A 22,503-nucleotide genomic window follows, 5' to 3' on the forward strand; every position below is an offset into this window, starting at 1 on the left:
AGCAGTTACAACATTGCTAGTCTTTGAGCATAAAGTAGAAAACCACAAATTTGTTAAAACTATTCATCCCCGAAAAGCAATACCATGCATTTGGGTTTGTGTTACCTTGCAACTGCTTGTCAAGCAGACAATTGTCTACAGTGGAAATAGGCCAGCATTACATAATTACTTTGCAGAAGAATCCTTTACTAATGAATTATGAAATTGAATTGTGTATTTGTATGCAGAGACAAGGTGAAGAAAATACAAACCATTCCTGGCCAACTTTGGTGTTGATGAGTTGATCACATTCTCTCTTTCTATGCGCATCTCTGCCGACTCTCCTGTGTCTATGAGGTGCCTTACCTGCAAATGAATAATTTTACAAACGTTGCATTGATTAGGAAGTCAGTGAGAAGCCGTGAGAACTAAGGTGAATTGCACAACAAATTGACTATCGACACTTGATAAAAAAAAAAATAATAATAATATTCAGAACAATCATGAAGCGTTAGGGGCATACTAAGTTAGCCTTTAGGGGTTTGGGTAACATTTGGCAGCTCTGCATTTTGCCATATTCACAGTTTTAATTCGTTTGAGGCACAAAATACAAATTTTGACTTGTACATTGTGATCCGAAACATCTCAGTTTGAGTCTTAACTAAGTGGTAAAGTAAGATTTTGTGGACTCTTGTGTTTTTATAAGTTGATAGTGTCTTTTTGGTAAACAATAAAGTAAAGATATGTGTTTGTTGAGAGACTCACCTGGCTAGGTTTGAGGAAGTTAAGGCTAATATTGGGGTAACGTGTAGTGGGATCCACGCTGTATTGACTGAAGTTCTTGCTGACATTTTCTGGCGTGGTCTGGGGCAGTAGACGATAAATACTCTCCCTGAGTAAAGAGCAGACGTTTCAAAACAACTGGTCAACTTGATTACTAATCCAATACATGGATCATTTCAAGTAAGACCTAACTTTGAAAAGCGGCCATATTAACTCCATATAAACCTGTTATATAAGCGCGCACACAGCACAGTTACTGAAGAGTCACATTCCATTTAGACCCACTTATACTAATATCAATAAGAAAGGTGTGAGTGAGGGTTCAAATCACATATGGGCACATGTCGGACTAAACCACTCAAGATTAAAGAGGTGTGTTTAAAGAAGAATGTGAGAACGTGAGAGCATGAGTGAGTTGAGTTTGGTGTTGCTGCACGCTCACCTCTCAGAGAGCACTTCTAAAGGCTGTTTTCCCTGAGCCCAACTCTTCACCATCCAGCCAGAGTCCATCGCTGCCAGGAAACCTCGGGCAATGCCAGTACCCATTGGCCAAAAGGGCTGGAGACAGCAGCGCATTTAGCTACCAAATATGGCCACAGAACAGCAAATACAACATTGTGAAGAGCACTCACCTCCAATAAGCTGTCTCCTACTAACGCCACCAGTAGTTTGTGGCCATGGCGCTGGCGCACCATGGCGGCACTCTCCGATGCATACATGCAGGTAAAGTCAAACATGGCAACATCGGGTTGGCCGTAGTGGTTGATGGCAAAATCCAGAGTGGGAAGCTGGTGGTTGGTTGAGAAATCGGCCGCCTCACGGGCGTAAGACAAGAGGGCTACCTGATCCACATTTGCTCTGGAAAGCAGCAGCTCTGTGTCCGCATAGTCCTACGAGAGTAACGAAAAAAAGAAGTAGTCAATTATGACTCTTAAAATAACAGAAACTCTGAATTTTCTTCCTGGGTGATAAGAAAAAAAAACTGAAAAACAGCAACATGGGACTTCCTAGTGGTACACCTTCTATGGCCTGCAGATACCGCCTCATGCTACCACATGCCATAACATACAATTTCGTAAAACTGTATCATCTGCAGAGTAATACTTTGATATGCAATGCTTTACACAAGAATTCAGCTGAGGTTCTGGCAAATGTAACTTAGCTATGCCAGCGATTAAAATGTAACCAATTGTTGTTACTGAACTGTATCAATGGTCTCTATCAATGATTCAACATAATATTGTGGATATTGCAGGTTTTACTGCCAACCATGGAATGAAAACCACAGCAAGTAGTAACATGATCAGTATGTTGAGATGCTTTACTGCACAAAAACATTGCAGTTCCAGTTATGTCAGGATTACCGGGAGTGTCAATCTCAATGTGGACTGAACAATTTCAAAGGTCATGAATTCAGACATACAAAATATTGGGGGGAAATTGTGGAAAGTGCATTGCATGGTAAAAGGGAAAAAGAGTAAGAAATTGCATGGGGCATTTGGAAATGACCCCTGAATATCACAGCTCACCTCTCAAACACACACAAATTCAGTGGCTGTCATAAATCACTGTGCAACTCAGCATTTTGAGCGTTTGTGTGTTAGATGAAGTGCTCTTCACAAGTCTCTCAAACATCTAGCATCAAATCACTGCATGCTTTGGGAGTGACCTGTTCACATTCCGGGCGGTAAGGGGTACATTCTCTGGGCTTCGAGCTCTCAGGGTGTCGAATGCCAGGCTGGAACTGATGGAAGGGGGGAGCAGCCGAGGTTGTCAGTTGATATAGTCTGACGGAATTATGTGGCCTCGCTTCTCTCCTGCCAACATTTTCCCTCTTCCCTTTTCTTCCTTTCCGTGAAGCAGAGGATAGTTAACTTTGTAGAAAATGAGTTATGCTTCCACTGCTTTTAAGTGGTTGTGTATTTTTACAGTTACCTCTGCCATGCTTGTATTTACCCCAAAAAAGATTTTAAGCAGAATGGCAAACACACCTTTTAGGTGGTTTATGACCAAAACACCAGACCATAGCTGTGACACACCTTGAGTAATGTTTGTATAGGAAGGCAGATGAAGTCTTTTTGTGCTTTCCTGTGGAAGTGACTCAGGGAGAGGAAAGAAAACATCTGTATCACAAGGGGAACAAAGACTAAGTCTGAATCCTGGCCATCGTTGGCTTGCTTAGACCATTAGGCTATTAGGGAAAGCAGAGAGGACTGAAACAATAAATCGGTGTCAGCCTGGACGTGCGTGAAGCTAATGTCTACTAGACCATTAATGATATTCGGCAATTATCCATCAGAAACACACAAACACAGGCACACACACGCAAACAGCTTTTTGATCACTCACATGAAGAATGACTCCTTTCTCCAGCAGGCTTTGTTTTTTGGCAGTCATCACAAAGTAGTGCGTGTCATCCTTGTAGTAGACAATGTTTTCAAGATCAATACCTAAAATAACCAATTGAAAGGAGTGTTAGATACCAAACACAAAGTGTTTCCCCATTGCAGCAGCAGACTACTATGCCTTCGGCGGAGGACAATAAAGGCAATTATACGAAACAGAACACATAACAGAGCTACGGGAACATCGCCATGTCAGCAAAAATGTAGACAAAACTGGTATCAAAGCTTTATAATTGGACTGACAAATTAGGGAGGGTGATGACTGAGAGCTGAAGGTCTGACAATCAATATCAAGTTATTGTGTTCTACGCTGCAAAATTGCTAATTTTCTGCAGTTCACACCTGTCGCTTCTCTGAGGTCTTGAAAAAACTTCTGATTGAAGATGAAGGCCACTCCGCTGATTTCTTCAACCTTAGCCTCCGCTGTCGTGTTCCTATTAATGAAATTTGCCGTAATGGCGATTGCAAGTTTGCCACGGAACTCCTTCCGTCGAAACCCTAGATGACAAAGCAGATTAGAATCTTAGAGGTGAAATAGCATTCTATTATATAATTTGTACAATTTTTCTTATTTCGTATTATCAGACACTTATTATCAATCACAAACAACAACAAGAAAAAAATACTATTTTGATTATTCAATTAGCACTATAAAATGGCAGAATTGTTGTCCCTCCAAAACCATTACTATTTTGGAAACCAACAAAATGGCATGTTTCTTGAGTCATTGATATTTCATGACGGCAAAGCGATTTTCAAAACTTTAAAAAACAGACAAACTTTGGGGACTGACTGATAAAGACATTTGTGAAAAAATATGAAACTGACCAAATCTGAAGAAAGCATGATATGGCCAGATGTCAGCAAATTACAGTATGCAGCAACAAAATGTACAAATTGAGAGGATGTAGGAAATGAAGATGAGGTGTTCACAACAGGTTTGAACATGAGCAACAACCAAGAATAATGTTGCTATTTTTGTTTTCTAACATGTTTAAGATGCCTGTGGTCAAGGCTGAAGAAAAAGAATACAACAACTTGCCTGGCAGCGTGTTTCTCCTTCCATCTGCACCAATGATTACATCAAACTCCAACTCGTTGACAGGGTGTGTCCTGGGGTGGACCTCTGCCCGCCAGCCTATCCCTGTGAACATACACAATGTGCAATCACATAGAAACACAAGATTAGAGAAAAGTTGTTCATCCAAAGCAGTTTTCATTTGTATGAAGTTTGACCCACTTTCACTCTCCTGGTCCTCAGGAGGTTCAATAAGCCCTTTGAACTCTGCGTTGACATGAATTTCGATGCCCAGGAGGAGAGCCACTTTGAGCAGCATGAGCTGAAGTTGACGAATACCTACAAAAACAATGACATAATCACTCCTACGGACACGTGTCAACAAATTATTAATGAAAGGCAAATTCATCAAATACTTCAAAACCTGAGCAGCCAGTCACATTGTGCTCTAAGCAACTTACTGATATGATCAATTGCACCGGCGCAGAATTTCCCATAGAACTTCTTGGCCCCAAGGCCCCTGAGGTCCTGAATGGTAAAGGGCCAAAGGTGTAGCACATTGTTCCTGGAGAAGGCATCCCTCTTCTCCAACAGGACTACTTTAGCACCCAGGAAGGCGAGCTCGATGGCTGTTCGTAAGCCACATGGTCCGGCACCAATGATGAGACACTAGTGTCAAATAGAAGTATCAAAATTAATACATTAATCGACAGCAAATTGTTTATCAAATTAATTGCCTCATATTTTGATAATCAAGTAATCTTATAGAGTCCTCTCTTAACTAACAATTGCCTAAACTTTCTGATTTCAGGCTCTTAAAAGTAATACATTTCTCTCGTCTTTCATGAAAGCAGACTGATTTATCTTTTGTGTTTAAGCAAATGAAGACATTTGTACACATCTGCTTTTACTCTGGAAAACAATGACCATCAATCCTACTTGCGTGATATTGCTTAATTATTGTTTAGCTGTTTTTTAGTCATAAGAAAGGTGATGAATTAAAAAAAAAAAATCTAGACAAATCTGATGCTGAAAAAGAATGCCATTCAATGGTTTGTTAACACCAGTACGTCAGTCAGTGATGATTAAAATATGAGCGGTACCTTTGAGTTGGTACAGGCACGGCCTTTCTTATACTCTTTCTGGCTGGCCCTCTTGTCTAACTTGGCCCAAAGTGCTTTGGCCTTCCAGTAGTTGAGCTTGGATTTGAGTCTGTGGTAAAATACTCTGTACTCTGTGGGCTTGACTTCCAGGAGATCGCACAGGTCCTGGAAGGCCTTGAGTGTTCCCTTGCATGTGGTTGCCTGGACAAATTTATCAAACAGGACATGGGACTGGTTGACTCCTTCTCTTCCAGTTGCATTGATGCCTCCATCCCCCATGGTCCAGACACACAAGGCTGATAGGGCCCTTCACACCCCAACAGGGGTCTCTGGGTCCAACCTCAGCCCTGTATGATTTTAGTTTCTCTCTCCAGTGGAAGGTTCTAACCCCCAGCCTCAGGCGTTCTCATTCTGTCAGGAAAAGAAAAAGAAATAAACTGAATGAAATTTCCAATGTGTGGGAGTGCATGAACCTAAATCGCATGCTTGAGTCAAGAAAAACAAGGAAACAGCCTTGGTAAACCTTCCAGTAGCCAGATAAATTAAACATTAGTAAATCCAATACAAACAGGAACAAAACATTGTATTCTTGCTGCGTTGCGTGTGATTTGGTGAATTTGTGCGCTCTATTTAGCTGGGTGGGAAAAAAAACCCGGTATGGAAAATGTTAATGGGACATCTGGTCATTAGTACATCTACCAACTAAAGAACATAAGCCATCTTCAATTATAACATCTCCTGGGAAGACTTATTTCTGATCAGACATTATTGATGAACTTTACTTTGTGTAAACCTCAAGGAACCTTCACAACTAAATCAGCTGGCAAGACAAACAATCAATGTTAATTTTGGGCTACATAACAAGCTCCTGATACAGACGTGACTTTGCAAAAACGTTCTTCTCTGGCTCGGAATGGTCGTACCACACACAAGGGTTTTGAAATTATACTAAACTTTTAATTGCAAGATGATGATTAAAATAAATAATAGAAAACACAAATGTGGCTTGTTTTCCTGATTACATGGTGCTTTAGTCTAAAAATAAAATGTCAATAAACCACTTGCACATGTTGCACAATTACATGTTAGTCTGGCTAGAAAAAAATATATTTAACAAAATACCTATTATCCTTAAGGTATAAAAATTCAAATAAAGGTGAGATCAATATGAGGAATACCTGAACGCAATGAAGGTTTGGGATGGCACTCTAAAAACACAAAGTAATGTTGAACTACTAAATGGTTTACCCACTACCACAGTTTCAAAATAGCTGGGATGACTGGGCTTACTGTGCGCATTGGCACATATCCTTAAATGGCATTGTGTCCTGCCAGGCCTATGCTCCACAGGCATCCTGGAGATGAAGTGTTCTATTGTGACTTTTTTCCTTCGCCAGTCATCCAACGGTAGAATTGCAAGAGGAAAAAGAATACTTTCCCTCTAAACACTGGGTACTTTAACAAAAGGGCACCTTGTAGAAGACAATTAAGGACATGAAATTTGTGCAAGGCTACACCCAGTTGTTATTTCAAGTAATAGTTGAACTACTAATGTAGAGTTTGGGAGTGGTTTATTTATTCAGCACTTGTCGTAGGTCACCATGGTAAAAACAGGCTTCTTCTTTCTTGTCTGACGAACAAATGGTGACCAAGAGGTCATATAATAATAAACTCGAGCAGAAAACTCTTTTTTTTTCAGCCTATCAATAGTCCATGACGGCTACTTTCTTATTGATATGTCCCATTTCTATCATTGCAATATGCAGTTACTCATCAAGCTACACATACAACCTGGAAAAAATACTTGCTGTTGTTTTGTGTTATTGGGGTAACAATGTCTCCGCCGTGTGGCCGCATGAGCAGTACATGCAAGCAAAGTGCAGCGAAACAGACAGCACCTTCGCCCCATGCCAAGGGTTTAGTCACATAAACATCTGACGTTATAGCTAACGACACTTTGTTGAATCATTTTACTAAACAACACTACCCACTAAATCAAACAAGCCATTTATCAGCTTTGTCATTTTGGACATTATCAGAATTCTTTTCCACTTCCACAATCTCAGAATGACTTACACGTCTGAGGACATTTCATTGTTTCCACTTCTTCCCTTCTTAAAAATAACCTCTTAGTTGGAAGACGACCACTCTCCCACTGATACATGGCACCCCACAACGTTCTCAAATCACAAAAAGAAGTTTATGTTGCGACAAGAATGAATATCACTCCAACGCAGTAAGGAATGGAAAGAAACATCTTATACCGCGGATGTATTGTCATTGTTGAGCTATTACTGTGATGTTTACATAGTAAGATTTGCTTGAAAAAATTGTGGAAAGTTTCAAATTCATCTCAAATCTACTCAAATCTTGCCATTATTTATTTATATGTTAATAAAGTTATAGCAAAAAGGAATGAACAAACCAATCAAAACTTTGGATTTTTTAACCTGACAGATTCAGCAGCCGTGCAGGTACAAATTTCAAACGCCCTGTGGCCAACCTAAACACATTTTGCTAAAATTTTGCAGGAATTACTTTTCCAATAAATGAAAATAGTTTAAGGACAAGAAAACAAACAGTTTACAAAAAAAAATTTGGTTTGATGCACCAGTACGCAAGTTTATTAAATGTATTTATACTGTATTTTCCAAATAGATCCTATCACCTTTTAATTGTTAAATTGCATTAGATTATTTTTCAAATCAAAAACAGCATTTGTTGACACGCTAGGAGAGTATGCACAGCAATATCACAACAATACAGTTAAGTGATAATTCTGGACATTATGAAATATAATACATCATCTCTAATCACAAGTCACAACAGTTTCCAGCAGCTTCCCTGTGAGGACCCTGTGGAGGCCTTTTGTGTGTTTTGGGGTGTTCTTCTAGGTATTGAGGACGGCTGTGTGGCGGACCTCGGGATCATTTACAATATTTAGGCCTCTCACCAGCTGGCCTGCTGTTACTTTTTCCTTTGTTATTATCTTTGTTGCTTTGCTTTAATGACTTTTAACTTTTGCACTTATTGGTTTTCTTTGTGGTGCCGTTGTGAGTGGCAGCCTTTTCTAGAAGCCTGTTGCGTCCCCGGGATCAATAAAGTATCCGTCCGTCCGTCCGTCCGTCCGTCCGTCCGTCCGTCCATCCGTCCATCCATCCATCCATCCATCCATCAAGAAAATTGCTGTATTCAGCCTTCATTCGAATTTTAAGTGCAAGCATGGCAACTATGTAGCCCAAAATGACTGAACCACAAAAGGAATGGAGCAAGTATGCTGGAACACTGACGCTCTGGCCTGCTACTATCAATAGCACAAACTGCTTATTCCCTATCTTTCATGCATGTGGATTGCTGTGTTGCTCATTTGCATTAGCTCACTGCAAACACTGCTATGGCACAATGTCATGGATCCGGTTACCCGCACACTCCAATCTTACCACTGAACTAGGATGTGAAATGTAAGACTATATGCAACAAAGACAAATCCTTGTTCAGTCTGTGTTTGGAAAAAAAAAAAAAATAAAAAAAAAATAAATAAATAAATAAAAAGTAGCAGCAACATGAAAAAGGCTACAAAGTTAGAGTGAATATGGAGAGATTCAAATGAAATTAGCACAAATTAAATATAATTCATAAAATGACAATTCAAAGCTTACCAATCAAGCAACACAGTGTCGATTCTAGAGATGAATTTACATTTACAGTCAACGAATCAATGTTTAGATTATTCCTTTAAAATTCATTGAAGATGGACAAAGATACATAGTGAATTTTCCACACTGACGACTTCATTTCAAGAACATTCTTTACAATTTTTAAGATCTTGAGATTAAAACAAAATAAAAGTGCAGTTTGTTGAAAAGAATATGCCCACATAAAAGCGGTTGACCAAGTCAGTGCATCACGTAAACACAGATGAGCGCATGCGAAGACACCAGTCACATCAAGGTGCAATATTTTCCATTGTGTACGTTTGCCCATCACAGACTGTTTCACAAAAATCATTGGTGGCTAAACTGTCAGCGCACCACTAGTATTGAGATATGTATTGCAATGGCCACATGCTTGAGATTACCAACGCAATTTAGACCAAATCGTTTCACGTCACAGATCATCTGAGAACCCATTTTATCAATACAGGAGATTTAAATCAACATATGAATGAAGTTGATACATTTCTAAAACATGAAGGGAATATACTATATTCATTGTACATATCTGAAAATGTGAATGTGTCTGATGCAATCAACTTGTTTGAAAGGACAAAAAAATGATGGCTTGGTAGATGCCATAATCCCATCACATCACCAATTGCTATCCCTAATCTGGTGCGTGGGCGAAGCAAGCTGCTCAAATGACAACATCCGTTTGTAGACTGTCAGATACAAAAGATGATTTTTATTATCTCTGCTGGAGAAATGCTACACTTGATAACAAAAAAGTGTATATTTTGAGTGTAAATTGCCTTCAGTTAAAGGCCATAACAATTTAAAAGAAAAAAAAAAAAAAAAAACTAAAATACAATTTGACAGGGCTTTCGGACGTTTAACAATGCACATTGGTAAAACAAAGCTACAGCATCCATAATTTTATGCAAGGGTCTGCACCAAACATACAAAAAAGAGGGTGGTCCACTCAGGTTAAAGATACCTTCATCATCTATGCAGGCCTGGAAAATGCAACGAGGTCGGTCCTTCGGTCACAAGCCACATTCTTTAGCCAAATGGCGGCTGGAGAATCTTACATTCTAAGCCAACAGGGGACCAGGCCAGATATTTAATACGATCAGTGAAACCTGAAGACCACAACAGGCAGGTATATAAATATCAGTAATACTGTTGACAGGATTTGTTTTCATCAGCAAGACTGTCGTGCAAAGTAACCAGCTGCTCCAAGACCTCCACATTCAATTAGCACTTATAAAGTGCTGCTTACCCTTGCGGTATAAACTTACCAAGAGCATCATTATCCCACAAGGGCATTCTACACATGCTTGCATTGATTGTTTATGTCATCCCTTCGTAGCCGATATATACACCCCAGATTTAGAGAAACTCACTTTGGGCAGTAAATAAGAGAGCATGATCTGGAAATGCAACAAGAGGTAAGAAGAGCCTCTTAAAGCTATACAAGGAATAATATAACATATCCAAATGGTGCATACAGTGCAACGTTCTGAACAGTGCATGCTTAATTCCAGACAATCAGTGTCATTCATCACTCACAGTAGGAAAAGTGAAACTGGAGAGCTCTATTACAGCGTTCAAGGGTCAGCTTACTAGCAAAATGTAAACACTCATTGGTCTACTCTGAGAATTGTGTTCAACTTAATGTTCTACCTTTGACCGGCATGCATGGGAAATGGCTGTGCTGTAAATCCAGAGCAAGAGCTACAGATCAATTAAAAACTGTTGATACCGCCACAAAAACCGTTAGCAGTGCTGTTATTATTATCAATTATATTATTATTGCATTTTTTAATAAATGTACTGATTAAAAATGTGTTTTTCGGCTGAGTATGCAGTAGCAGCACGTGTCTTGTCATTTTCACAGAACACTGTGTAGCTTTTGTTTTGGCATGAAAAATGACATGATGTGACATGAAGCCTACAAATAGTGATCAGGGTCTTCTGAGTTTTGGATTACACTGTGAAAAGGTGAACCAAACACAAGCACTGCAAATGTTTTTTCCACCCATGCATTTTCAAGGAGCGTTCTGTGGGTCTAAATATGACAATAACTCAGAGGAAGCACCATGACAGAGCACGTCTTGTGTCATAAACAATAGTCTGGGAGGCTCCACAATGTCACATTTGCAGGCACCATGCACATTTCCGTTGGCCACAATTATACACTTTTGAAGTTGATGAATTTATCTTTCTGAAACAAATAAAGCTGTACAGCATATACAAGGGTCACTTACAATGACAATCTAGCTTCATTCAAGAGAAAGTCAACCCCAAATATTCTTTACAATAATATGTTGTGTGTGCCTCCACGAGTCTAAACACGGCATTCTGATTAATATCGAGTTTGTAGAATATGAGCTAAGCAGCTAAATTCATCCTTTATTATCCACCAAAGGGAGCAGACATTTTGCCACTTGCTGTCAATCACATCACAGTTGCCAAGGTCTCAGGTCACAACTAATCACAGATCATCTTCAGAAAACCGATGGCAAGCTTCCTTGTGACAACACGCTTCATATCTAAAACTACAGTACTGTGGATTATGATTCCTGAGCAACCACAAACGGCCTTTAGGGGATATTAAAAACGTATTCAAACTAGAAACAATGTAACAATGCAGAGTACACGGCCTCATTTGTTATTCGTCATTGGTTCAAATACTGTCAAACTGTGGCATAAAAAATCTTGATGATTAAAAAGGTCAGTTCTCAGGTTCAGCACTCATTAGTACCACAAAAGACATCTTTTGCTGATTCAGACCATTAAGTCTTTGAAGGAAATCATTATAACTACAATTATCCAGATTCGATCATTTGAGTGGAAATCAAGATCAATCATCTAATTTTTAGCTTACTAATCAGGTTTTTGAACTTCTCAACATTTATGTCATCATGAAACATAATCAGCCTGAGGTACCTTATATAATTTCATTTCATTTTCCTGTTTTTTATGGTAGTGTAAAAAAGACGAGACCAAAATCCATATCCATGGAAGTGCTGTCCGGTTGTACAACAACTACGTGGTTCAAACAACTATAAAAGGAGCTCAAATGTTGCTGTGCATCAGAGAAAGAGTTAACTGAAGAGGATTCTAGATTAAATGTCAATCTATAATAGCAATGTTTACCAAATTGAATCAAATATACGCTTTTACTAACACAAGAGGAGAGTAGGCTGGGTTTTGGGAATCAAATACCATAACAAATAAAGTAGCAAAAATGATGACGCTTGTTATTGTGTTAATTAATGTACAACCCCAAGATTAGATACTCTCATGATGTAACAACATTTAATAAATGCCTTTGCACGTTTAGGTTTATTGATGCAGAAATATGAATTTAGTCATGTCTACGCGTGGAAGTAATTCAAAAGTGGTGTACTAGTAGCTACAATAAGACTAACAATCAGCAATGACTCATGCGACGACTCGTCATTGACTAAATAATAATGAGGCGATTAAATATTTCACAAATGGAGCATTTGTCATTATACAGTTCTAGCGTGAATAACAACGCATCGGCCACCCAATGTGTTACATGAGCTCAAGCAGCCTCTGCTGTGCCTGTCCCGTCTCAGAACGACCGAATCGAACGACAGAATAAGCGGCAACGTTTAGTGCACCTCTGTGACTACCATTGAACCGCAGTTAACTTTATCTCGGGCCGGTGTCCTTATGTTGTTTGTAGGGTTTATGAATAAATCAGAGGGTGACGTTGGCAATCGTGTAAAGTGGTGCATTTTGCTGTTCCGAAGGAACCATGAAGAATGTCGTGAACGCACGCTGACAGGCTGTGCCAAGGAACAGCCGCCCTTACCTGCAACGCTTGTGTGCAGTTTTTATAATCCAATCGCGCGTAGTGGCAAAAAAGCCATGTTTGCTTGTTAGGCCAGATTTCCTCGCAAAATGCCACGGTGTAAGTGGTAAGATTGGCGGAGGCCAGGAGACGCAGCCAAACAGGGGCAAAGGACCAGGCGCAACTTGAAACAGACATAGGCGAGTCGGTACAAACCAACACAACAGCAAGGAGGGGTGACGGATTAAGGATATAAATAACAACACGTCAACATCCTATTGAGTAGTACTCGACCTCGCTGTGATGAAAATTTGACGTTGCACAGTGATCAAAATGAAAGGAATGTCACATTCTTTCCTTGTAATTTTAAAGGTAGAATCCAAAACCCTTTCTTTCACTGGAGCAAACCAACGCCTTACAGCACCGTCTAATCCAATTGGTCTATTGCAACATGACGCAAACATTGCTCAAAAACAGGGTGACATATTAAAGAAATAGCCCAGCCCAAAGAAAACTGGCGATTAAAAAAAAAAAAAAAAAAAACGTGCTCCCAGCCAATCTGTTAAATCATTACATTGTATGTAGTAATCACAAATCGACCAAAAATAGAGAAATCCTAGAAGCAGATTACTTGTAAATTATGTAACACAAATAAACGATGATAATAATATACTAATACATTAATAACAATAACAACAACTACTACTAATAATAATAATAATAATAACAATAATAATAATAATAATAATAATAATAAGTGGGGTAAGGACTCTCCTAGGGGCAGTGCAGATAAACAGTGAATTTTAAATCAAGTCTATGTCTCTTATCTCTTAGTTGTGTCTCTCAGATGTGTGTCTTTAAGTTTATATTCCCCCATGGATTCTTGGACAAAAGTCCAAAGGCTATGTGATGTTTTTCTAATGATGCAGTCAGTAATGGTTGAGAGCTGCAGTTGCCAAGGTAAAAAAAAAACAAAAAAAAAAACACTGCAGATTACAACCAGGGATAATTGCAAGTTTCAAACAATCACTTTCAAATAGCAATCTGATGATGGAAAAAAAACTAACTTGAGTCAGCTTCACACAAACTGAAATGCATCACTGAGAAAATATTGCACACATCAGTAGCGCAAGAATCCAACCAGTAAATTCAGATGACAATTAACACTATAAAGATTATCTTTATAAGCATGCTGACTGCTTCAGAGGAAAAGGTCAGTGGCCTCACTCAGGGGCATCACACCATGGAGGATGTGGGTCGGGGTGGACTGGCAATCCACCAATTACAGTAATGATGTAATATAATTGCCAGAGAAGATCCACTCTCAAACTAGATTGTTGGGTAGTTTAATATTGGTATTTTATTTACATTTATTTTCACAAATTGCCCAATGCTCCTTAATTGTACAATTGCAGTTGTTTAATTTGACCATGTTCACACTCCAAGTGGGCTATTTCAGGAACATTTTCATATTGATGCTCTACTTAGGTGTTCTAGAATCTAGTGGGTGATTAAACAAATTCCAGGGGGATTCTGGATGTGTAAAAACAGAGCTTAAAAGAGAGCCGTTCGCCGCAATAAGGAACGTCAGTGCTGTTTTTGTTTTTTTCCAGGTGATCCCTCTTCAGTTGTAAGTCATGATTTATTTTTATGTACCTTTTGCCCAAAGTCAGCTGATAGGCACCAGCTTTTGACAACCCTGAAGACGAAAGTGTTTTAGAAAATAGATTGAGTAATAATAATAATAATAATAATATAATAATAATAATACATCTTTAATTATACAGCATTTTCACAACAGCTTTCACCATAACAAAGTGCTTTATAATAATAATAATAATAATAATAATAATAATAATAATAATAATAATAATAATAATAATAACTTCCATCCATTGATTATCTGAACTGCTTATCCTCACGAGGGTTGCTGGGGCCTATTCCAGGTGACTTCAGGCAGTAGGCCCAACCATTCACACTCACTTTCACACCTGCCATGCTTCCAGTCAATTCTGTTTCACTTTTTAACCTAAATGTGGGAGGAAAGTAGAGTACCCTGACAAAAGCTACACTAGTAGTGTAAATAAAACATCCAAACTTAACACTGAAACGTTTGAGTTGAGATATAATACCAGAGGTCATGATTGTGAGCCAGTTCTGCTGGCCACATAAAATCATAAAACAAAATAAATCAAAATAAAGTTTTCTATAAAATGTTTCTCTCTGAGAGAAACACAACTACTTTATCTTAGTTTAAAAAGGGCTTTACGCCAAATTTTACAACGTCAGAGACAATGTAGAAAAAACATTACAGGTACATGTTGTTTGATCAAAGGAAAGATAATAGCTTAAACATCAAAAACGGAAAGACATTAAATTAGAGGACAACAGGACTTCACAACGAGAGCCACATTATAAAACCAGCCCACTAAACACAACCTGCTAAACACAACTGTACATGCCTCTCATCGTTTGTCATCTGATGATCTGGGGAGGGTGAATGAGGCATGCGGGCGGACAAAAGCTTGTCTAGGCAAGGTGAGGCTGACTGAACACACAACAAAGGACTCAACGTGATGTCATTCCGGAAATCTTCACCGGCATCTGTCAGGTCACGTTACCGAACACACGTAACAACCAAATACACATCTTCATCCATCCATATCGACAGATGAGAATGACAAATACGTAAAACCAAGTACTTACTGTTCTGTGGAGTAGCGCTAAGAATATTTCCAAGTTGGATTTTATCCTCTTTCTGTTTTCCTCCTTTTCACCCTCCTCTGGAGATCTCTTCCTCCTTCCTTCCTCTTCTCCCTACCGCAAGATGCTGCCTGAACCAGTGCTCGTTGTCATGGTTACCAAATGGTGGGGGGGGTGATAAACACGTGACTAGGTAACACTATATGCTGATTGGTCACATGCAAAGAGTGCATCAGGCAAGGAGAGGATGGGGTATGGTGATGTCACACGCCCACCAGTTCACATATGGGAGGGATCCTTCTTGGTCTGCCTGAAAGAACAGACACAATAGACACATTTGAAAACTCAAGTGGAGCTGGATGGTCTGGGATAATTGACTGACTGACTTTGTGGCATGCTGACTGTTCTGAGTCATGTCTAATAGCTCATCTCACGTGGCACGGGTTGCTCTTTGCTCTTAACTCATGAATCCCACAACGCTGCTATGACCCAGAAACAGAAATAACCTGACTGCTGTAAAAATCCACGCGAAGATGCTCTTTAACCTGGCCAACCACAATATAATTATTGCGATCGGTTTATTTGCAGTGGTCTGCAACTGCACTGTGGTAGAGAAAGCAGATGATTGCATGGAATGCCAATCAAAAAATGGCAGCAATGCGTGTGCGTGAACAAAAATGTCTCTCCACATTGCTATAAAAGTTATTTGCGTGTGGCATTTTACATGTCATTTAAGGGAAAGACATTTTTATTGCCCACAGGCACATTCCCATTAAATACATGTCAAGAATCTTAGAAAGACCTTAAGTCATTTCAGTCTTGGATAGCTCGGTTGTGCTTACATGTGTATGTTTTGTTATGATTGTGATCGTTCCGTCCATCCGTTCATTTATTTGAGTCCCTTTTCATCAAGATACTTTGGGTTGAAAATCCACAAACTTTTATCCAAAGATCAGACAGATGGAATTTTCATTATTCATTGATGTGTAAACAATGTTTGCTCTACACGTTTTTACAGTACACATCCTGAACAAGGGGTATGGCTTTGGTCAAAGACTTAGGAGGGTGGAGTCAAGAAAGGCTACATTCAAATCTTGCAATCAGTTGGAAAACTGTAAGCTCACCATCTAAATCACCTATTAGTATTATGTTAACAACTGCCCTTCACCTACACACACAAGTTAATTCCGTAAGGCCTCAGTTATGAAACAGGTCAAACTACACTCTAGTCACAAGCCCGACTCAGCATTACTGCTCATGCCACACTTGACATACTGAAGCTCATATCAGACACGAAAGGCTTTTTACTTCCATCAGGCACCACAAGCTTTAAGAAATGATGGAGTAGAGTGGTGCCGATAAGTGACCTCATCATGTTCATGGTTGACCATCATTAGCTTTTATGGGCCAGTGTCCCGCAGAGGAGAGTCAGAGAGCAGTGCAGGACAGCAACAGCAGCAACTCTGGCGTCAGTTTGCATTACTGCACCATAAACATCTCACTATTCTACTACATCATCAACTAATCAGAAAGTCGTATCAATTCTCGTGAACGCACACATCTAGCACTATAGGATGAGATGTAAGGTGTAGTAGTATTGGGAATGGGAAGTCTGCCTGTACAAAGTTAATTTTGATTGGGAGATGCGCATTAGTCTCATCTACAGTTCTGAAAAGGAACAATGTGTTTAGATTAACACAGTGTCTTTCTGTTTAAAAAATATATCCATTTCTTTTACACACTGGTACAGAAATGCTTTATCCAGTAAACAATCTCATGCGGTGACCATTATAAACATGTAAACATACATACTACAGAATCATGATATATGATACAGATTAATTGGCATATAGGCCAGGGGGATTTTGAAGACTCTTTAAAAAAGACAAATCAGATTTGGTACAAAACAGGACATGATCGTGAGGAAGGACATAGAAGCAGAGACTATCTACTCATTGGTGGAGGTATTTCTGCATCTGCAGCCTGGCTGGCTAAATTTAACTGCATGTGTTTAGAAGACCTCAGGCCCTGAGTGTGTGAGGACTGAAACAGTAAGAGTGGTCAGGGTGCGGCCACACCAAAGTTCCACTGTCTGGATCCTTCAAGTAATGGGCAACCTATCCAAGAAGAAAAAAAAATGCTCAGGTCACAGTCATAACCTCTGATTTAATCCTAGTGCAGACGTTACAAACCTAAAAATGAAATGACAACGATAAGAGGTAATATTAGATTTGCTGAGAGTTATGAATATTTTTGGTATAATGAATATCCATGTTAAATTTTGGTCAATTAATGTGCATTTAGAAACCCCTGATTGCCGTAAGGCAATGTTATCCTTTTATATCATCTTCAACTTGACTTATAGATACCTGCCTTGGACACCAATTTGAAAATACAGTACTACAAGGAAGAACTGAAGGTGTCATCAGAATTTATCATCAGCTTCTGTTGGCCACTTTCAAGTTAAGGCAAAACCTGAGGCAATTCTTCACTTAACTTGCCACACACCTCACATCATATTAAGTGCTTTGTCCAAGATAGATAATTTAAGTTAGTATGAACATATAAAATAGCGTCAGTGTATCATTTCCACCTTCAAAGAAGACTAAGCAAAGCTTTGTTTGTATGTTCACTCGTCTTCTCTTTCAAAGACTTAGCTGTCCCTCAGATGCTTACACACGGCATCCTATTAAGCATAGATCTCCTCTTTTGGCAGTGCTGACAAAATGCACGACTATCATGTGCAGCTGTTTAAATATTGTGACATGTGATCTCTGGCTGGCACAAAGAGCTCTTGTAATGAACGGCGAAAACTCATCCTGAACACACACATACATGTGCTGCTCTCTCTCTTTGTATTTATGGCACATTTTATCATACGCTAACTTGAGTTTTTGTGAAAAGGAAAAAAGAAATAGCAACACACACATAAAGTCCTCTCAAGTTGCATACATTCCCACGATTGAAACAAACATGAATGTTTTAACTGAGTTTCCAAGTTGCAGCAAAATCGCATGGAAGGAAAACATGAATTATTTCATGAGAGAACAAGTCTGAATTTGTCTTGCCTTGGTCTGCTTTATGTCCTTAAAATGTGTTGAAGTCATTCTTCACACTTAATCGGTGAGCTGGATTAATTATGAAAAATGTAAAATGACATGGATTCTTGTCAAGTCAAGTTTATTTATGTAGCCCTTAATCACAGAAACATCTCAAAGGGCTTCAGGTCACAACTACTTGACCTATTTTTTGAATATTTAATAAAAATTAAGTGTGTTGACTAAATGGCCTCCTAATCATCACTGATTTGAAATACAGTGGAACGCTTTTAACATTGTGGGATTTGAAATTTGATTCAAAACTTTGTAGTTGTAGTTGATGGTGCGGTGTTACACATGGCATCAACATAGAAGAGACCTCACTTTAGCAAACATCACCAGGATCAAATGTGTTTTGCTTTTGCTTCATCTTCGTTTTGCACTTGTTCCAAAAGAAGGACCAGCCCATTTAGACTTACTTGGTTGATTGTTTTCATTTGGGTCCATAATTCCTCCATAATTCTATCTCAAGATGTGAATCAACCAGGCGCACAAATTATGTGCACAATGGGAGTAAAACATGTTTAGTATGAAGATAAAGATTTTATACTTCTTTGCTGAAAACCATGTGTTTGATTTACAGAATAATTCATCTTGATTAGAAGCAAAAGAACACATTGTTATAAAACTATTTAAATCATCACGCACTGTTGAATAAGAAACAGACCAACCAAGAATGTAGCCATTCACTTAGAGAAGTGAAAATCACGTCAGAGTTAAGTTATTTCAATTATTCTAGCAAGGAAGAATGACCTAAGTGAAGTGAAGAGGCCTTGTATGGTGCGAGTCATGTCTGGTATGTTTCTTTTCATGTTCTCCCCTATTTCTGCATGGAATACTTTGGTTTCCTCCCATTCTCCAAAAATATGTGTTTGGTTAACTGATGTGGACAACCGTTTAGAAACTCTCAGCTTTGTTGGAGGACGCTGTGACTGGAGACGCATCAGAGCGTCAGGCAGGACAGATGGAAGCTATGCAAGCAGGATACCAAGGTTGTGGGCTTATTCAAACAATGAACAGATATAAAAAAAAACATTAACATTTGCACTCTCAGAGTAGAGTTTGGGGCATCAGATTCAATTTCTGATTGTACCCTGATTAATCAATGAAAAAAGTGCAGGTATCGCTTCCATAGTTGAGAGGACACCTTAGTGCCAGGCTTTGTAACTATGAATGAATGAATGAATGTATAATATGCTCTTCTAAACACCAATATTTGCTTATGTGGCTTTTCTGAAATTCAAGCAAAATTCAAGGGTGCCTTCTGAGGTTTACTCTTTTACACATCTTTCATAAAAATGGATTGAGTAAATTAATTTGTTATCCCTAATAATATGTTATGGGCAAATCACATTCCAAGTATTACAATTTTTAGTTAATGTCATGTGTTTTAGGGGGGGGGGGGGGGGAGTAGGCTAAATCACACGTAGTATCAGTATTGGAATAAAAGTAAAAGTTGGTATATTTATTGCATTCAACTTGATTTCAGTCCCACTTTCACGTGTGTTTTTTTTAAAAATTAATCTATTATTATTGATTATCAATAAGGTGAAACTGACTGCAATGTGTCTATTGTTGCTGTTTAGGTCCTTTTAGTGCAGTTTGTGTGATAGTGAGTCTTGTCAGCACACATGCCATTTTCTTGAGAATAACCATAATTATTTTGCTGCCAGTAGACGTTGCAGTGCACGTATCTGGATGTTAACCAAGGCAATGACACCATCATCAGTGTCAGCATGCATTTATCATCCACTGTGGGTGTGGAGCAAGATGGGTGAGTAAGGATTTAAGTGGGGTGTGATTAAACGGATGACCGTGGACTGTGGACGTCAGCTTGTTTTCATCCGAAACGTGGCTCCACAATGTCTACTGGAGGCTGCTATCACTGATGCAATGCAACTTTGAAATGTAGAGTGTAGTGATCAGCGAATTGTTGAGGAAGAAAAGAAAACAAACATGGCTGCCACATTCCCGATGTCCAGCCAAGACTTTAAACATAACAGAGCAAAGGACATTCCCGCAATCAAAGAGTCAGGCTGGCCATAGCTCAAGTGGTTCAAGAAAATCAAGGTGTAGATTGTGAAAATGTTATCACAGATGAGATCCAAAAAGGCAAAGATGTACTAACTAGTAATTGGCTGCCATTGGAAAGAGGGAGTGTGTGGTAAGCTCCAGAAATAGATAATGGCGTATTAAAAATTAAAAACAAAGCATGGGTGAGTACCAATTGGTGTTGGTACCAGGACAACAATACCTGACCTTATTTCTAGGTATCGGTACTCGCTTCATGTCAGGTGTCCTTGCGTAGCTACTTGAGCAAGGTACCAAATAAGCTCAATACCACCTGATAAATCATGTTGTCGTCAAATCAGACAAAACAGCCCCCTGCGGAGCCAGTCTGCTGACCAAGGATTATTTGGCCATCCGAACTGCGTGCATCAGAAAAAGAACTTGACACCAAATAAACTACAACCATCTGTGTACATGGGTCATCTATATGATCCCCCTTCTGTCGCACAGGTTGACCGGCTCTGGAAGGGGCCAGCAAGAAGAAGGCTGCCAGCAGCTGACAGTCAGGAGACATTGAGTGAAGTCAGAGCAGAGGGCAGCTGCCCAGCAACCGGGCCCTCTGTTGTGAATGACAGCTATTCATCCCCCCCTCCCCTTCTTTCACTCCAACATCACATGAGCTTGGCCTCCTACTCAGCAGAGCCCAGTACAATCTCACACTGTGCCCCCTGACACAGAGCGTGGGGAGGGGTGGAGGGATGGAGATAACTTGCACCGTGACCTTGAGGATGGCGAGTGTAACACACAAGACGAGAGTGACTGTTGGGTGACATGAATCATGACAATGTGCTTTCCACGGTGAATAAGAGATAGCAAAAGACAAGCACTCAATGGCAGAATTACACTGACTCATGTCATGGAGAAGCAACTGTACCAATATTGCCTGCTCAAAGTTAAAGCGAGTGAACCACTCTGTGACGACAGCCCATGAAAATCTATTCAAATAATCTCGCACATACTGACGAAAGGCCTTCAAAGTACAGGTACGAGCCTCAGTTTTTAATGCAGATCAATGCGAACAAACCTTTTACAGCCTATTGGAGAACATAGTACTAAAAGCTTTCTATTGGTGCAGTGCATAGAAAACCTCTGGCTGGCCTAACCGATGATGGAAGAACAAGGAGTGTCAGGATGTGCTTTCCCAGAAGAGCATCTTCTCCAGTTCTAAAACTGGAATCTGTGACACCATCCAGTGGCAGCCGGCCCACGACTGGATACAGCTGAATGTGGCCAAAGATGCTGCAGTGGCTCATTTGACTCATCAGCACAAAAACTCAAGGCTAAATGCAGCAACGATAGATTATAGAAAAGAATACAAGTTGGCCAGTGGAACTATCAGCAAGCAGTCCAAAGACATGCACAATCCTTAAAATTGAAGCCTTTTAGTTTCTTGGCAGGACATATAAACACAAAGGAATGTGAAATGTTGACAAAAATACACAAAAGATCATAGCATGTCAAAAGAACCTCCCATTCATGTTTATACTGCTTCAGAATCCTTCCATAGCATTTATAAACTCCCGAGATAAGTAACCGATGACAGACACATGCATGACGAATCTCTACTTACAATGCTTGATATTTAGTTGCCCTTCTGTTGACCAAAGCAAGAGCTGTTGAACTCTCTGCACCACTTCACAACATGCAAATTCCTTCCTCCCTCCCAGTGTTTCCTGCTCCAGTCAGTGGCTGGAAGTGCTTATTGGACTCCTCCTTCCCTCAGTGGACAACCACTACCGTCCTGGTCCTCCACGCCTCTCGTTGGCTGGCCACCCAGGCGGTAATGAGCATCATGAGCCAGATTAACTCCTTGGTGTTTTTTTTGTGCTCCACCTAGAGAGGACTGGAGACCGCAGACA

The 22,503-nt window shown here is 39.6% G+C and overlaps 1 protein-coding gene across 24 annotated transcripts in view; it reads right to left on the minus strand.

Moving 5' to 3' along the window:
- Window positions 1–22,336, minus strand: part of mical3a (microtubule associated monooxygenase, calponin and LIM domain containing 3a) — a 59,822-nt gene extending 37,486 nt beyond the window's left edge. For 11 of the 24 annotated variants that reach the window (XM_049724460.2, XM_049724461.2, XM_049724459.2 and 8 more), the window contains exons 1-12: window positions 12,795–13,167; window positions 5,289–5,699; window positions 4,647–4,854; window positions 4,408–4,524; window positions 4,210–4,311; window positions 3,510–3,665; window positions 3,112–3,212; window positions 1,395–1,652; window positions 1,205–1,320; window positions 745–871; window positions 252–345; window positions 106–135 (exon numbers count right to left, since the gene is read on the minus strand). In XM_049724460.2, the coding sequence (XP_049580417.1) occupies window positions 106–135; window positions 252–345; window positions 745–871; window positions 1,205–1,320; window positions 1,395–1,652; window positions 3,112–3,212; window positions 3,510–3,665; window positions 4,210–4,311; window positions 4,408–4,524; window positions 4,647–4,854; window positions 5,289–5,567 (1,588 nt within the window). In that variant the 5' untranslated portion in view covers window positions 5,568–5,699; window positions 12,795–13,167. Of the gene's footprint in view, window positions 1–105; window positions 136–251; window positions 346–744; window positions 872–1,204; window positions 1,321–1,394; window positions 1,653–3,111; window positions 3,213–3,509; window positions 3,666–4,209; window positions 4,312–4,407; window positions 4,525–4,646; window positions 4,855–5,288; window positions 5,700–9,941; window positions 10,087–12,794; window positions 13,168–15,479; window positions 15,787–22,214 lie in introns of those variants that run through there. The other 13 variants (XM_049724469.2, XM_049724468.2, XM_049724471.2 and 10 more) reach the window with 9 other exon arrangements.
- Window positions 22,337–22,503: the final 167 nt, after the last annotated feature.

The sequence above is a fragment of the Syngnathus scovelli genome, chromosome 6 (genome assembly GCF_024217435.2).
Source record: "Syngnathus scovelli strain Florida chromosome 6, RoL_Ssco_1.2, whole genome shotgun sequence".
NCBI lineage: Eukaryota > Metazoa > Chordata > Actinopteri > Syngnathiformes > Syngnathidae > Syngnathus > Syngnathus scovelli.